At 39.8% G+C, this 16339-nt stretch overlaps 9 protein-coding genes across 9 annotated transcripts; 4 read left to right on the plus strand and 5 right to left on the minus strand.

The window, feature by feature from the left end:
* Nucleotides 1-59: 59 nt before the first annotated feature.
* Nucleotides 60-1553, plus strand: UGA2 (succinate-semialdehyde dehydrogenase (NAD(P)(+)); the record flags this gene model as incomplete). Its single annotated transcript, XM_454738.1, has 1 exon — nucleotides 60-1553. The coding sequence occupies one exon, from the start codon at nucleotides 60-62 to the stop codon at nucleotides 1551-1553; it is 1494 nt and encodes a 497-aa protein (XP_454738.1).
* Nucleotides 1554-1954: 401 nt separating this feature from the next.
* Nucleotides 1955-3397, plus strand: RAD57 (putative DNA-dependent ATPase RAD57; the record flags this gene model as incomplete). Its single annotated transcript, XM_454739.1, has 1 exon — nucleotides 1955-3397. The coding sequence occupies one exon, from the start codon at nucleotides 1955-1957 to the stop codon at nucleotides 3395-3397; it is 1443 nt and encodes a 480-aa protein (XP_454739.1).
* Nucleotides 3398-3757: 360 nt separating this feature from the next.
* On the minus strand, nucleotides 3758-4747 carry MAF1 (RNA polymerase III-inhibiting protein MAF1; the record flags this gene model as incomplete). Its single annotated transcript, XM_002999362.1, has 1 exon — nucleotides 3758-4747. The coding sequence occupies one exon, from the start codon at nucleotides 4745-4747 to the stop codon at nucleotides 3758-3760; it is 990 nt and encodes a 329-aa protein (XP_002999408.1).
* A 907-nt stretch (nucleotides 4748-5654) lies between these two features.
* On the minus strand, nucleotides 5655-7715 carry DSF2 (Dsf2p; the record flags this gene model as incomplete). Its single annotated transcript, XM_454741.1, has 1 exon — nucleotides 5655-7715. The coding sequence occupies one exon, from the start codon at nucleotides 7713-7715 to the stop codon at nucleotides 5655-5657; it is 2061 nt and encodes a 686-aa protein (XP_454741.1).
* A 557-nt stretch (nucleotides 7716-8272) lies between these two features.
* Nucleotides 8273-11545, minus strand: SOK1 (Sok1p; the record flags this gene model as incomplete). The annotated part of the gene is made up of 1 exon (XM_454742.1): nucleotides 8273-11545. One exon carries the CDS (start codon nucleotides 11543-11545, stop codon nucleotides 8273-8275), a length of 3273 nt encoding a protein of 1090 aa, XP_454742.1.
* Nucleotides 11546-12750: 1205 nt separating this feature from the next.
* HHF1 (histone H4) lies at nucleotides 12751-13062 on the minus strand (the record flags this gene model as incomplete). Its single annotated transcript, XM_002999363.1, has 1 exon — nucleotides 12751-13062. The coding sequence occupies one exon, from the start codon at nucleotides 13060-13062 to the stop codon at nucleotides 12751-12753; it is 312 nt and encodes a 103-aa protein (XP_002999409.1).
* Nucleotides 13063-13891: 829 nt separating this feature from the next.
* On the plus strand, nucleotides 13892-14302 carry HHT1 (histone H3; the record flags this gene model as incomplete). Its single annotated transcript, XM_454744.1, has 1 exon — nucleotides 13892-14302. One exon carries the CDS (start codon nucleotides 13892-13894, stop codon nucleotides 14300-14302), a length of 411 nt encoding a protein of 136 aa, XP_454744.1.
* A 313-nt stretch (nucleotides 14303-14615) lies between these two features.
* On the plus strand, nucleotides 14616-15248 carry TRP1 (phosphoribosylanthranilate isomerase TRP1; the record flags this gene model as incomplete). Its single annotated transcript, XM_454745.1, has 1 exon — nucleotides 14616-15248. The coding sequence occupies one exon, from the start codon at nucleotides 14616-14618 to the stop codon at nucleotides 15246-15248; it is 633 nt and encodes a 210-aa protein (XP_454745.1).
* Nucleotides 15249-15327: 79 nt separating this feature from the next.
* IPP1 (inorganic diphosphatase IPP1) lies at nucleotides 15328-16311 on the minus strand (the record flags this gene model as incomplete). Its single annotated transcript, XM_454746.1, has 1 exon — nucleotides 15328-16311. The coding sequence occupies one exon, from the start codon at nucleotides 16309-16311 to the stop codon at nucleotides 15328-15330; it is 984 nt and encodes a 327-aa protein (XP_454746.1).
* Between the last annotated feature and the right edge of the window lie 28 nt (nucleotides 16312-16339).

Raw genomic sequence — 16339 nt, forward strand, 5'->3', positions numbered from 1 at the left:
CTCACAGAGTGTAAGTCTTTAAACCCTATAAAAGTCGAACATTTAATTGATTACAGATAATGGCTGGTATCACTGGTATTACTCCGGAGTTCAAGAACTCAGATTTGATCCGTAAAGGTGCATTTGTTGATGGCCAATGGCTTGAGACTGCTTCAGAAACGTTTAATGTGACTGATCCAGCTACTTTGGAAGTTATCGCTACTTTGCCAGATCAATCCATTGAAGTTATCCATGAAGCCATCGATAGTGCTGCAGAAGCGTTCCGTTTGTTTAAGAAAACTACACCAAAGACCAGATCTACATGGTTGCGTAACTTGTACAATTTGATGATGGAAAACGTCGACGATTTGGCAAAGATTATTACTTGGGAAAATGGTAAGGCTCTATCCGAAGCTCAAGGTGAAGTTAAGTATGCAGCATCTTATTTCGAATGGTATGCTGAAGAAGCAGTTAGAATGTATGGTACTACTATTCAACCGAATAATGGATCCAATAGAGCTTTCACCGTTAGACAACCAGTTGGTGTCTGTGGTATCATTTGTCCATGGAATTTCCCAAGCGCTATGATTACCAGAAAGGCCGGTGCTGCATTGGCAGCTGGTTGTACCGTGGTCGTGAAACCAGATTCTCAAACTCCATTGTCCGCTTTGGCTTTGGCTCATTTGGCTGAAAAAGCTGGTTTCCCTAAAGGTGTTTTCAACGTCGTATTGACTGCTACCAGAACTCCAGAATTCGGTTTGGCTCTATGTGAATCTCCAAAAGTTAAGAAGATTTCGTTCACTGGGTCGACCAACGTCGGTAAGATCTTGATGAAACAAAGTGCATCTACTATGAAGAAATTGTCCTTTGAATTAGGTGGTAATGCTCCGGTCATTGTCTTCGACGATGCTGATTTGGAGCAAGCCGTTACTCAAACTATTTTGTCCAAATTTAGAGGCCTAGGTCAAACTTGTGTGTGCGCTAACAGAATCTATGTTCAACGTACCATCATTGATTCATTTGCTGAAAAATTGGCTAAACAAGTGAACGAGTTCGTCATTGGCCATGGTTTGGACTCTAAGACTACTCACGGATGTCTAATTAATGAAAATGCTATAAAGAAAGTTGAAGCTCATGTAAAGGACGCCTTGGAAAAGGGTGCAAAGACCGTCGTTGCTGGTGGTCGTTTGCCAGAATTAGGTCCAAACTTCTACGCTCCAACCGTACTATCTCATGTTCCATCCACGGCTGTGGTTAATAAAGATGAGACTTTCGGTCCTCTCTGTGCCTTGATTCCATTCGATACCATGGAAGAAGTCGTAGGATATGCTAACGATACTGAATTGGGTCTAGCATCATACGTGTTCTCTAAGAACATTGATACCGTATACACCGTTGCTGAAGCTTTGGAAACCGGTATGGTCTCATGCAACACTGGTTTGTTCAGTGAGTGTACCATTCCATTCGGCGGTGTTAAGGAATCCGGATTCGGTAGAGAGGGATCTTTGCACGGTATTGAAGACTATACTGTCATCAAGACTATCACCATCGGAAACTTGCCTGCTCCACTATAAATTGATGGGCGTAACTGATTATAATAGTAGACGATATGTACCATATGTATATAGAAACGTATTTCCAGTAGTGTAGCAATTTATATTTATCCTCGGATTAAGAGCGGATTAACATAGCATGATATAAGTTGAGTTGATTATTCAACCTGAGTTAACCAGTTATTGGAACGAGAATCCAATTGTTTTCTATTTGATAGCCTCGTATTGACTGTTTCGTTACGCGTAGTGATTGTGATTACATTTAACAATTGATTTGAAAAAACGTTATTATGGCGTAAGTGAAAGCTTAGTAACGATCTGCAAAGATAAAGCCACAACAGTAATTAGCTGCCACTTTCCAGTACTCAGTGCCATCCTTCACTTGAGCTTAGTGGGGGTTCAGCTGCTGTTGTTTTCCCACCATGGATTTATATGAACAACTTCCGTCCAGTGGTATGATTCATCAACCGGAATACAAGTTCTTACTGGATGCCGCTACCTTTCATGGGATCACCTGCTTAGATTTCCTATCCCAGTCACCATCTAACTTGATGAAGACCATTAATAGATCTATCAATGAGATTATAAAGTTTCAAGCCGCTCTACGAAATGAATTCGAATTGGCATTGGCCGATATTAAGATACAAGACATCACAACACTGAAGGAGGATGACAAACCACGATGTTTCACCACCGGGAACCTTGGATTAGACAAACTTTTAGGCGGAGGCATATATTCAAAAGGTATCACTGAAATATTCGGAGAAAGTAGCACTGGGAAGTCACAATTACTTCTGCAGTTGGCACTCTCTGTTCAGTTGCCAGAAGACATGAATGGCCTTAACGGGCAGAGCGTATATATCACTACGGAGGGTGACTTACCAACCAGAAGGCTGAAAAGCATCATAGAACAATCATCTTTGTTTAAAGATGAAGGTGGCGATTGCTTGGTGTCTCAAAAGAAAATATTCACTGTCACCTGTAATGACTGGGCTAATCAAGAACATGTTACAACAGTCCAGCTTCCAGTCCTACTGGAAAGACACCCATCTATTAAATTAGTAATAATAGATTCGATTTCGCACCATCTCAGGGTTGAGTTGCAATCGAAAACATTTCAAGAATCGAGATCAAACAGGTATATTATAGATTCCATGGCAGAGAACTTACTTTCTTTAGCTCAAAAACATAATTTGGCCATCGTCGTCGCCAATCAAGTAAGTGACAAACTTTTACCAGAGAAGCCAATACGACAGGACTTCAAGGATTATGATTATCAGCTGGGCTGGAACATCGGATGGAAGAATTCGACTATTTTTTATAGACACAAATTCAATGAAATAGAGAAATATGATGAGACCATATTGAGTGACGATGAGGACTATACGTTAATTGTAGACCAGGTTGCAAGGAAATTACAACAGAATGTTCCGGCTAGTGTTCCAGATACAAATAATAAAGACCCTGCGCAGTCTGTCGCAGCATTGAGGACTGAAGCGCTGCGGAATAATGTTATCTCTCAACAAAACTCACCTCAGCCTACTCAAAGTAAAACCCCTGTGGTACCGTCACAGCCCCAACCATCCGCACCTTTCCTGTTATCAAGAAGGAAACGAGAAGTTGACACGAAGGTACCAAATCTCGGTTTAACTTGGGCTAACCATTTAATGACAAGAATAAAACTGGAGAAACGATATAAAGCATCACCTATGGTACGCACGGGGGAATTCAATTACAACAATACAACAGATACCTCTCAATTTTGGCAAGTGCAGAGAAATCTGAAGCTAGTGTTTTCGACTTATGCGGTGAAAGGTGAAATGAATTTTGCGATTAGTGGAGAAGGTGTTATTTCGGTACAGTGATATATCAATTGCGCTTTAACTCCTGTCAAGAAAACTCAAAGATATGGAGAAATATAATTAAGCAACTTTGAATCATATAAAGTGTTACGTGTTGCGTATTTATTTTGTATGGAAAGGTTCAGTTTACGTCATAGAAGGACTGTCATGATTTTATATTTATATTTGAAATAAGAACAATAGTGTTAATAATAAAACATAGGTAGAAAGACAGAGAGAGTTAGAAAAAAATGATACAGCAAGAAGAAATACTATAGGTTACAACATCCAAATAATGCACTGCTTTAGCTATCGTGAACTTGGGGAAGGTAATTCAATAAAAATACAGGAAAGCGATAAGTTGGTTCGAAAATGTAATGATAATCAGTTAAGATCATCCATGGCTTCATCCTTGAAATCTTCGTTGATGCCCTCATCATCATCAATTATAGCATTCTCCTCATAAGTTAAATCATATTCGCCTTCAAAATCGTTGTCGTTATCTAACGTCAATTTCCTTCTCTGTTTACGTTCTGATTCTAGTTTACTTGAATTTTCATCTTCGTCATCCGCCAATATGACACTATTTCCAACAGAGGGAGTTCCTTTCAAACGGCATGCTGTTAGATAAACATATGCGACTCTTTTCCTTTTTTTATTGAACAAAAACCACATCAATGACCAAAGATGGCCAGGCTCATCTTCAAGAAACGATTTTTGAGGGACATATTGATAGAAAGCGCAATCGTTGATATCCATATGTCCGTTGATCGTTTCCCAGATCCATTCCTGAGGTGGTTTTCCTAAAGATATCAAGGTATTTTCGAACTTCGAGATGAAACTTTTCTTGGTGCATTTCACGAAATCGGTGGGCTCTAATGACGAAAAATCGTGATCCGGATAGGACGCATTCAAAATGGCTATTAGATACGCGAAAGCTCTCCTGCTAGCAGTTTCGTTGATAGGTCCAAACGGTCCAATATTTACGTTGTCTCTTCCTTGTACCGATGACCTCCTCCTCTGTTGGTATGAAGTATTTTGTATTTCATTCGCTGAACCACTTGTGCTAGGTCTTCTTTTCGAAGTATCGGTATGGTTGCTTGCAATGCTTCCAGCACTGCTAGTCCTCCTTAGGAAACTGGGACGTTGTGAAGCGATCCCTAAAGGCCCCGATTCCATTGATGATGAACTCAAATATCCGTTATTGGAGTTAGCATTGGTGGTACTACTATTACTATTGTTGTGTCCATTCGTGACAAAATTTGTACTGTCAGTTGACAGCACGAATTCCTTCAAATTTTGGTCGTTCAACTTATTAGATTTTATTATAGGTGACGAACTATTTGTCCCACTCGAATTCTCGCTAACAGACATCCTTCTCTTTTGTTCCCAGAATGAATTAGGGTTTGGGCTCTGTTGCTCTTGCACATTTTCATCGATAGTTCTGTTCTTTTCGTCAAAAGATTGCCTCCTGTGAGCTGCAGCAGTAAGCGACTCACTTTCTTGAAGTAAGGACTCCAAATGACGATCTATGGTCTTATAAAGCTTCTTATCTGAAGCTACGGGCTTTGTCGTGAAAATGTCGCAACCACCTGTGATACTGCAGTCCGAGGTCTCGAAATTAAGAGCCTGGTTAACAACCTCTAAATCAAATTCATCGATAAACTTTAAAAGATGTTAAGTAACACATGATGCAAAAAATATACATACATGCCGTTAATATAAGGTTAGTATTCCGTTTGTTCATTATGAATATGTCAGAACTATATTAAAACACGATTATTCGCATACCTTCATTATTGCAGGTTAATTGGAAGCGGTGAAACGTTTGAAAATAAAACAGTATTCTTGAGAGCTCAAAGACACACTGTGCTAGATTCAACTAAATTGACGGCCTCCTATCAAGCTTGTTATGGTTGGCTGTTCGAAAACTCATTGTAAGGGCAGCGTTATCGGTCTTTGTGATAATTTCAACTCAGCACATGTTACTTCGAGAAACGGGAACGCGCATTAAAAGGTCGGGTAACCCTCAGTTATGAGGCCACAGCTAGGTGAGTTGAAAGCAGACAGCACCATTGAACAGAAGCTACCATCTCCAAGCTAACATTGACATTCTATAGTCAAAAAGAAGTTGCTTTATGTATGTTCCTGTATGTACAAATCCGTGGCAACCACAACTTTTTATGCGGTAAAGAATTAAAGTATTATGATATTAGAAATTAATGTTACTATGTGAAATAAATGTTGTTAGAGAGGAGCTTGCTCTGTGAGTGAACGATAACTATAGATAGTCCGTTTTATAGATCCAGTCTGCTCCAATTAGATCTGCTCCTTGATCCTTTGCGAGTCTGAACCATTTAGCTGCTCGTCTTAAATCTTTTTTCCTATTTGGAGTCGTCTTTGACCAAATGGTACCGCATAAACACATAGAATCAACGTGTCCCAACGATGCTGCATATTCCAAACATTTCAGACCCTTCCATTCATGAGCAGTGACACCGTATCCCTTCATATAAGCTATACCACATTCGTACAGAGCGGGGGCAGCTGCGTCATTCTGTAGAGATGGAAGCGGTTCACGTATCTCAAATGGATCTATATTTGCATGTAATACGCTGGTTTTGAAATCCTTGATACCCGTTGCACCTCTAATCCAGTTAAATGATTCGTGTAAATCGATTTCGGTACCAGACCCGTATCTTAAGGCAAGACCATACAGCAAAAAAGCTGTTCTGTCCTCCAATTTACACGCTTCTTTGAGATGTGCAGTTGACCCTTTCAGGTCACCTTTGTTTCTTAATTCAATGGCAATATTGATTCGTTGTTTTGCAATGAGACGTTTGTTAGAGTTATTTCTCTGCACTAGTTCACCTTGTGATGTAGATGATGGTTGGACGACAGGTTCACGGTCGTTCCTAGATGCAGTAGATGAATTGGACGAGGAAGAGGTTGTAGAAGGTTTTCTACCACCTAAAGTGGTTACTGGTAAAATCGTTGGCCTTGGATCCAATAACATTTTATAACTATGTTGTGATCTCGAAGCAGACCCTGAGCTCTGTTTGGAGCTCGAAGAGGATGATGTTTGTGGTTCAGATCTTTGATTATTTGCATGAGTGATATGCGAAAAGATTCCTCTTCCTTTGGAGAGACTACGTTTATGATTGGTGCTTTGATTTACATTCGTAGTTTGTGATTCATTCTTGTCCTTATAAAGTGAGACAGTGTTCTCTTCCTTGTCATAGCGTTCATTTTCTTCACCAAGATTGAGCTGATGTGGGAACTTGAACTTAGATGTCGGTGTATTTGGTACGGAAGTAGATTTTCCAGGAGTATCCACAATCGTCTTGTTGCTCATTGGCGATGAATAATCATTTATTGGAGTTTCAGGTTGGTGATGACTTACCTTTGGTGATTTGAACAAATTCTTAAATGAAAATGATGATGATTTCTTCGATTGGTGCCCTTTCTTAAAGTCCTTGCTAGGTGGTGTTGAAACCTCGAACGGGAACGAAAGGAATGAGTTGGACGCGGTACTCTTCTTTGGTGTTTGAAACCCGTTGACTAGACCATTAGATTGCTCACTCTCGGATGATGATTGTGTTGAGGGATGGTTTAATACAATGGAAGACAGGCTCGTCTTGGGGGTGTGTGATGGGGTGTTTACAGGTGTTCCAAATTCGTATTTATTATAAGGAGAAAACATCATATCAGTAATCGCTGGGGTAACGTTATATCGAACTGGTTCATGTTTCTTGAAGCGAAACTTCTCTATGTTTATTGGCTGATCAGATGACGTGTTCGGCTTCACACCATTCGATGCAGATGTAACAGTCCCCTTTTCCACACCATTACTGGCTCCCGATAACTCAGTCACTTGTGATTGTACCTCGTCGTCATCATGTTCCTCCACTGTTATATAAGAATATCTCAGATCTGCCACGTTGTTCTCTACAGCTATTGCCTTTGAAGTTTCTCTCTTGGTATCTTCAGAAATCATTGGTGTCGAGCCGGTACTAGAGATGCGTCGGTGACTGAAACCGGAGTGTCCTGAAGAATGCCTCAACGAAAGGAAACCTGATGCTGGAAGACATACGGATGGTTTCTGTCTATTCACTTTTGATGTCTCTTCGCGTTGCTTCTCTTGATCACTTTCCTCCAAAGCTTTCTGCAACAACAGTTCTTCCTCAGCACTTAAGTCCAACTTATCTAATAATCTCCCTGTCGTCTGAATTGAATCAAAACTTATCACAGATACGTTCTCATGCTGCAGCCCCATTAGGTCAGATCGGGTGCCTGTCCGCTTCTGAAGACCATCCAACGGGGAAAAATGTTCAATGCTCATCGTCTTTTCTTGGTCTAACTTCCGCTAAATCACCGACTCTAATGTTTATCCATCAATTGACACGTTATGGGACACTAAAGGAAGAACTTTCCTAGTTAGTTAGAGCTAAAACCTAGATTTATTCCTTTCTTGATGCCTCTCTATGATTATTTGTTTGTTTCTGTTTTGTTTTTTTTTTCAACGTTTTCATGACAGCCGTTTGTAAATGTGGAATGCACAAGATAACTGAAACAAATGATGTCATTTGAGTAAAGATTTGAAAGACGCGTGTTTATCCGGGAGATACTACTACTTGTTCGTGGATGAATGTATTTGATAGAACATGGTATCAATGTTAATCATTATGAATGCTAAATGCTAAAGAACGTTTATATTGTTTGTAGAAAAAAAAATTGGATAAACACAACGGTTGTGAGTGGAGTCTGAAAACCAATAGCTTCAATAAAGGCTTATAAGTGAGTATGCCTCTTATGTTACAAAGAAAGAAATGAACCGAATTTGAAAGTTAGAAAGGGAAGAATTGAAGTTTGACTTTTTTTGCCGATTTGATTGAGAACTCATACTTTCTCAACTTTATCGCCCATATATTCCAAGTAGTGGCACCCAAAGACAGACCAGTGAAAGTTGACAACCGTGTATAAATGACGATAGGAGTTTTCGAATTCTTCCATATCAATCGCAGCGAGGCTCTCCTTAATTTCCATCTCTTTCTTGCTTGTAGATGTCCTGTTTGCCTCTGAAGGTGACTGGAAAATAGAAGAAACACCCGTTGAATCATCATTTGAGATTGGTAGGGTTGATGTCGCGGTACCAGTAGCATTGGTAGCAGTATTGGTGTTTCCGCACATGTTGATAAAGTCTTGTTTTACCGTGCCATCCTTTGAGCACTCTCCGAATTTGAACACGATTTCTTCAAGAGACTTGAATACCCTTGCTTCAAGAACACCATAGACATCGCTCAGTGGTTGAGTTTGTTTGGATAACCACGAGGTAGCGAAGTCGATCTTCTTATGATCTAGAGATAGGTTAGCACTTGATGAAGATGACACCTGAGGAGCGCCAGCACCGGATGATTGTGTGCCATCAGAATATTGTCTTAAGTACTCCTCTTTCAATTGATCGATAACTTTGTTCAATTGCACTGCAATACTCAGAGTGTTCTTTGTCCACCTGCAATTTCCATGTTCATCGGTGATAATACTAACGATTTCTTCCTTTAACCTCTTTGTTGTATAATTCTTGATGATAAATTCTTTCATTGGTCTTGTCAAATCCGCGTTGTTAGCCACAAGTTGTTTGAATAATAGTTTGCAAACCATTAAACAGACAATTTGACGAATATCTGCCCGCAATAAAATCAATCTAGCATGGTCGAATGATAATGCTGTAGGGTATTCTTTGACCATCTTTCTGCAAGATAATAAGCTTATTACGCTTCTGATACAAACTTGGTAAAGTTTTGGAATTGGGGTTGGTTTGGAAGGATCGATTAAGTTATCAGCACAAGCATCATTGTATTTCTCGGCGAACCATTTCAAAGATGATTTTAAGTCAACTCTGTTACTATTCAATAGAGATTGGAAATATTGCTTTTCGAAATCTACAGTATTGCTCAAAAGCGCTGGTCTTAAGATTCTAATTTGGTGATTTGCAATGTCTAACTTCATTGCTTCCAGAATTTGAAACACCAATCTGAGAGCTTCCACCAAAGTCGATATTGAGTTATTTTCCTCTGCTTTTTTGAACTTTGAGGACATTTTGTCTACCCATGGATCTCTCATTGGTGCGCAATGGTGTTTGAATAATTGTGATAACCAGTCACTGAAATTTGACATTACAAGTGATCCCTTTAAGAGCTCTTGAATCAACAATTCAGTATCCAAAACGTTTGCCACAGTAGATACTTCTTTTTGAGGAACTATTGTTACAAGAACATCTTTCAAAGTATTGAATAGAGGTACTAGTCTAGATCTGTTTTCGTCGAAAACATCAGGCCTTTGGTTGTAAACATAAATTTCATTCTCAACATCACTCCAGTACTTATCGGCAATTTGTCTCTTCTTGATCCCTCTTTCACCATCCAAATTTGGCCTAAATTGTAACATAGGATCGAACACTATGTCGTGTCTGAGTTGAGGATTCTTCACAATCTCAGACAAATCGATCTCTTTCAAGCATTGCAAATTAATTGGGGGTAAAGGAATTGGAGTTGGGTATGTTTTGATGTATTTGATTCTTTCTTCAAGAGGGATATCCTTACTGTCCATTGTTTGTAGACGATGTGTCATTAATATGGCGTTTCTTAAGGAGAATTGATCTTTCTTTAGCGATCTCTTCTTCCTTACAAGACCTCCTGGCTGACTACAATTTGGGTTTAGGTTGGAGTTTGAGTTTGTCAATGAAGCGGAGGAAGTGTTCGGATGTTTTAAAGTTAAGTGTGCAGGTGGTAAGTTATGTTTGCAAGGAATCATCATCTCATGCTGAGCAACACTACTCATTTTCCTTAGTGACGAATGCAATATGGTAGGTACCGAAAATGATCTCATCTTTGATCTATGAATACGGTTAAGTGAAGGTTGTGCAGTAAGAGTATGATTATGATGTTTTTTCTGTTGCTGCTGTTGCTGCTGTTTGTCCTGTATTTGTTCCTCACGAGATTGTTGTAACTGCGATCCTTGCTCATTCTGATTTTGATGCGCGATATTTGTAACTGAATTCTCATTTTTTTCGTAGTTAGCCTTCGCAAGTGATCCCATAAGCGATGGGGTATTATTTGGGACCATATTTGAAGTTGAAGGAGACGTAGATGGTGGTGATGAAGCGGTAGTAGTATCGTCTGGTCTCAAGTTACGGTGGTGATGAGCATCCATAAGATCCTGACTATCATTGGTTTTCGTAGATCCAGAGGAGGGGGGTAAAAATTGTCCGGTTTGAGAATCGAACGGTTTGAAAATGGTTGTATTGTTATGTGCAATGGCAGTATTGAACGACGAAGGTCGTCTTTCAGAATTGAAATTTAGGGTTTTGGAAGATGCAGCTTGTTTTTGTCTGTTGGTAGATGACGATGATGAAGCAGTCGATGATGAAGAGGAGGAAGATGAAGAAGAAGAAGAATTATCTGAATCGTGGGCATCATCATCATCTCGACTAGCATCCTGTATATCCATATCCATATCCATATCCATATCCATATCCACATCCACATCCATGTCCTGGTTTTCAACCTGAATACTATCTTGTGAACCGACGTTGCCAGCAGCCACTGAGTTATTGATGTTATTCTTACTGCTGCTGTTACTATTCCTTTCATCATCATCAGCAGACACTGTGGCGTTATCGTTATTATTCGAATTGTTATGAGACTGTGATGGAGTAACGAATCCATGGTTCCCCATCTGTCTAGCATCCTGTACGTAATCGTCAAGATGTGAGTGGTGTCCAACAATACGGTGGGAACAATCTGAATTTGTATTCAACCCCATCGCAACTATCCCACTATCGTTACTGTGATCTCTGGGCCTACTACTCTGCGAGGACGATAGTTTCGATCCAGATTTTCTCTTAGAAAACCCTGATTTCCCCACTGTTGAACTACTGATGGACCCTGAAGCTAGGCCTGAACCGTTCGAATCACCAGAAGATGATTGCGACGGTGATGGTGACGAAACTACTGCCGAAGCTGCTGCTGCCGCTGCTGCTGCAGAGGCAGCAGCTACAGCGGCCGCCTGAGCCTCGCTGGCAGTTCCTGTGTTATTCTGCGAGGCTTTATCTTGCATTGGTAATGGTTCCTGAGGAGGTGTGTTGGCTTGAGTTCTCGTTTGCTCCATCATATGAGACTCCTTTTTTTTTATATTTATTATTAGCGATTTTTTTATTGGTTCCTTTGAATAGAGTCCTCTTTATAAGTAAGTTTCACCAAATCACACTGTCCTATAGTGTACCTGAATTACAACAGCAGATACTAAGCTATTACAACTTATACTGTTTCCTCCCTTCCCTGTTACTTTTAGAAACGAGCAAACCAAAAGAAAGAAAAAAGAAAAAGAAAATCCACACAGACCCTTGACTGACTCTTCGAGGATTCTAGTTTCTTATTCTGCAATAAATTGCCTTGTGCTTTTGTCCCGTTTGATGTTCGTGCTAGTACTGATTGCTGGCTACTTACAACTGAGGGTTCTTGAGACACCGGGGGGTAAAAAATTATGTTGAGTTTACCAAGTTATGTTTAGTTTTCAAATGATTTAGTTTTATTTGTTTTTCAACTTTTTTTTTTTTTTTTTTGCCTCTTTCCCTGTTCCGTTGATAGTTAATATACGGGTACTAGATATAGACATAGACAGGTAAAAGGTACTCGATATATAGTGGTGACTCGGCTCCTGTGACATTCAATCAACGGTTGTAGAATTCTGTTCCAATTATTTAAAGAAGGGGGAGCTTTGAGGGGCGACTCTTTCGTACAGAGTATACGAGAAGCTTTCCTGAATTATATGTCACGTGAACAAATTCGCACCATCATCAATTACATTATCATATGCATGAGGTAACAAGTAGGAAAAGCAACTGGTTGTAGCCAGTTACTATGTATTATCATCGGTAGTAGCAAATTCTACATATTCTTCGGAAATCGCAATTTCATCATCTAAAGTCAACTATCCTATCTCAATGACTTATTCCATTTCTAATCATATCTGTCCAGAGAAAGTTCGATTACCATAGATACTAAATAAAACCAAATGGGAGTACTGTCCGGGTAAGAAAATAAAACAGTCCCGTGATATAAAAAACAATAGAGAATTAGAACTGTCAATGTTAGAGCCAAGGAAAAGGGGGAAGGATAAATGGGGGATCCACTTGCACCAGAAGAACCTGATACAAGCACTATACTGATTATCACCGGGAAAAAAAGTTATATTGTATTAATCGTTAAAACCTATGAAAATATAAAATACAAACTGATGGGTATGTTGTAAAATAATGTACAGAAAGAAGATATATGTGTGCGTGTGAGAATATCGAGACAAATCCAGTCTCTTGTTTATCCACCGAAACCATACAAGGTTCTACCTTGTCTCTTCAATGCATAGACGACATCCAAAGAAGTAACTGTCTTTCTCTTGGCGTGTTCAGTGTAAGTGACAGCGTCTCTGATGACAGATTCTAGGAAAGTCTTCAAAACGTTACGGACTTCTTCGTAAATCAAACCGGAGATACGCTTAACACCACCTCTTCTTGCTAATCTTCTGATAGCTGGCTTTGTAATACCTTGGATGTTATCTCTAAGAATCTTTCTGTGACGCTTAGCACCACCTTTACCTAGACCTTTACCACCTTTACCTCTACCGGACATTGTATATATTGATTTGAACTTTGTTTGTTTGTGCTGTTTAGGATTCTATTGTTGAATGAACAACTTTACAGACATACCAGGAAAATATCCAATCCAAATGATTGAGCCCTTTTATATACTTTAGATCAGGTTACGTTCTGTTTTTGCCCCTTTCTTTTCAAAATCCAGGAATAGACAAGATCCCATAGTAATTGAGTGGTGTTGCAATGTATCTGAATGGGTCTCAAATAACATGCTGTACCATACCGGTACCGTAACTTCACATCTGGCTGGTGGTATATGTGAAATTACAATCACGGACCATCTCTTTGTGGGATTTACAGGTTACCCGGAGGGTAACACCCACTCACCACATAATTTAACACTCAGTTTTCAATTTTCTTGGTATACTTTATATTAGACAAACCAAAACAAACTGCCTTGTACCACAGGTTTCGCGTCTGAGATGCGAAGTGCAGAGCACGCCACTCGTGGCTAGAAACCCAGGTCGATTTCTTACGGAAACGGGGCCGTCGCATTTACTATGGACTTTTGCGATGGCAGGAGGAGAGAAATGAATAGACACATCCCAGAAGGGGAAGTAGGATGAGACCAATTTTTTCTTTTGCGGAAATTGTGTGAAACTCTGGGAATGAGAACAGGACATGAACCAGAAGTGACAGGAGACTAGTGCACCAGTGCCTCAAGTTTTTTAAGCCCCTTGTTTTCAACTATATAAAAGGCTTGATCTTGAGAATTATCTTTTTCACCTATTACAGTTTGAATTATATTAATTCTGATTTACTGTTAATATTGGCATAAAACATCCAAGACAGTATAATCACACACAATGGCTAGAACCAAGCAAACAGCAAGAAAGTCTACTGGTGGTAAAGCCCCAAGAAAACAACTAGCCTCCAAGGCTGCTAGAAAATCCGCTCCATCTACTGGTGGTGTTAAGAAGCCTCACAGATATAAGCCAGGTACCGTTGCCTTGAGAGAAATCAGAAGATTCCAAAAATCTACTGAACTTTTGATCAGAAAGTTGCCATTCCAAAGATTGGTCAGAGAAATTGCTCAAGATTTCAAGACTGACTTGAGATTCCAATCTTCTGCGATCGGTGCTTTGCAAGAATCCGTCGAAGCCTACTTGGTCTCTTTGTTCGAAGACACTAACTTGGCTGCTATCCACGCTAAGAGAGTCACTATCCAAAAGAAGGACATCAAGTTGGCCAGAAGACTAAGAGGTGAAAGATCTTAATTAGATACTTTTCCTCTTTTCAAATGGTTTTCTTTTTTTCAAGTTTCTTTCTCCCCCTTCACTTCTTCCATGTTTGATACATGATTGCATGGTATCACTACACACATCCCATATACCCCGGTATCTCTCACTGAACAAATAATAATGGTATTTTATGTATAAACTCAAATCCTTTATTCTTTATTTTTGTATAATAGTAATATCAATTTTAATATAAGGTTATTTCATTGAAAAATTGAACTATCAAACATCAGTTTACTAATCATTTACTTGGGTACTCTGAGCGAGCTACCCTCTTGCGAAATCTACTGTGATGCTCGTTAAAGTGTGTGGTTTGCAAACCGTTGAAGCTGCAAAGACTGCTGTGGATGATGGTGCTGATTACTTAGGTATCATTTGTGTTCCCGGTAGGAAAAGAACCATTGACTCATCTGTTGCGAAAGGTATTTCAACTGCAGTTCACCAACAAGAGAACGTGAAAGGTACTAAACTAGTCGGGGTGTTTAGAAATCAGTCCGTTGATGATGTCCTTCAACTGTACCACGAATATAATCTAGATGTGATACAATTACATGGAGATGAAGATATTAAAGAATACAGATCTTTGATCCCATCTTCAATTCCAATCATTAAGAGGTTCCAGTTCCCACAGGATTGTGAATTACTACTGGACCTGTATGAACACGTAGACAATGTGCTGACGTTGTTCGATTCTGGTGAAGGTGGCACTGGTGAGAAATTGAATTGGAGTGCAATTTCCAGTTGGTCTGCAAGTCATCCCGAGATAAAATTCATTATCGCTGGTGGATTGAATCCTGATAACGTTTCTGTTGCCATTAATATGTTACCAAATGCGATCGGTGTCGATGTAAGTGGAGGAGTAGAGACTGATGGTATCAAGGATTTAGAAAAGGTAAAGCTATTCATCCAGCAGGCCTCTCAATAGAGGAAAAAACGTATCTTTCTTCAATTACACATACGTATATATAAATTGATATATATATAGTGAATGATCGTTCCACTTTTTAAGCAGAACCGGAGATGAAGAACCATTTGTCAATGGACTTGTCGATTGGTTCATCTGGCAAGACGTTAGCAGCTGGAACAGCAGAGGCAGCTTCGGCTGAGTAAGTAGCAGTGTCAGACAAAGTGGTGTTAGTCAAGTCGATCTTCTTGGCATCAGCAGACTTACCAGAAATCAACTTCTTCCAGGCTTCGTTACATTCTCTGATGACGTCCAAGGTGTACTTCTTGTTCTTGGCTTCACCGGAGAAGGCAAATTGGTTTTCTGGCTTACCATCTGGGATCTTGTAGATTCTGAACCATTCATTGGTGGCTCTCAACAAACCTGGTAAATGCTTTTCAACATCTTCGATGTCGTTCAACTTAGGAGCCAATGGATCGTTAATATCGATGGCAATGACCTTCCAGTCAGTTTCACCTTCGTCCAACAATGCCATAACACCAAGAACCTTGACTTGTTTCACTTGACCAGTGTAAGCAACTTGCTCACCGATTTCCAAGACATCCAATGGATCGTTGTCACCAACAGCCTTAGTCTCTGGGTGAGATTCGTTTGGATCTTCCCATGTTTGTGGGAAGGCACCGTAGTTGTGAATGTAACCGTGATGTGGGAAACAGTTTCTAACAAATCTTAACTTACCCTTCTTGGTGTCTTGAATAATTGGGTTCAATGGCTCTTCCTTGGTAATTTCCAACTTGGCATTGGTCCAACGTGGAATTTCAACAACCATGTTGAAGATACCATTGGCTTCATCAGCATACAATGGGATGTCGTGGAAAGCAGAAATTGGCTTACCATCCTTTTCAATGTAAACCTTGTAATCCAAGGAATTCTTGGCACCAACTTGTCTAGTAGTGTAACTCATCGTGTCCGGTGTATATATACGTTTGGCGGGGGGTATATAAGGCTGTATATCAATTGAAGAACCTAAGATCATATATATGGCGTCAGTGGCCAATGGTAAACCAGTGCAGGCATTTTTCATTCCTATTTATATATGAATTTTGCAACTT

The sequence above is a fragment of the Kluyveromyces lactis genome (genome assembly GCF_000002515.2).
Source record: "Kluyveromyces lactis strain NRRL Y-1140 chromosome E complete sequence".
NCBI classification, from domain to species: domain Eukaryota; kingdom Fungi; phylum Ascomycota; class Saccharomycetes; order Saccharomycetales; family Saccharomycetaceae; genus Kluyveromyces; species Kluyveromyces lactis.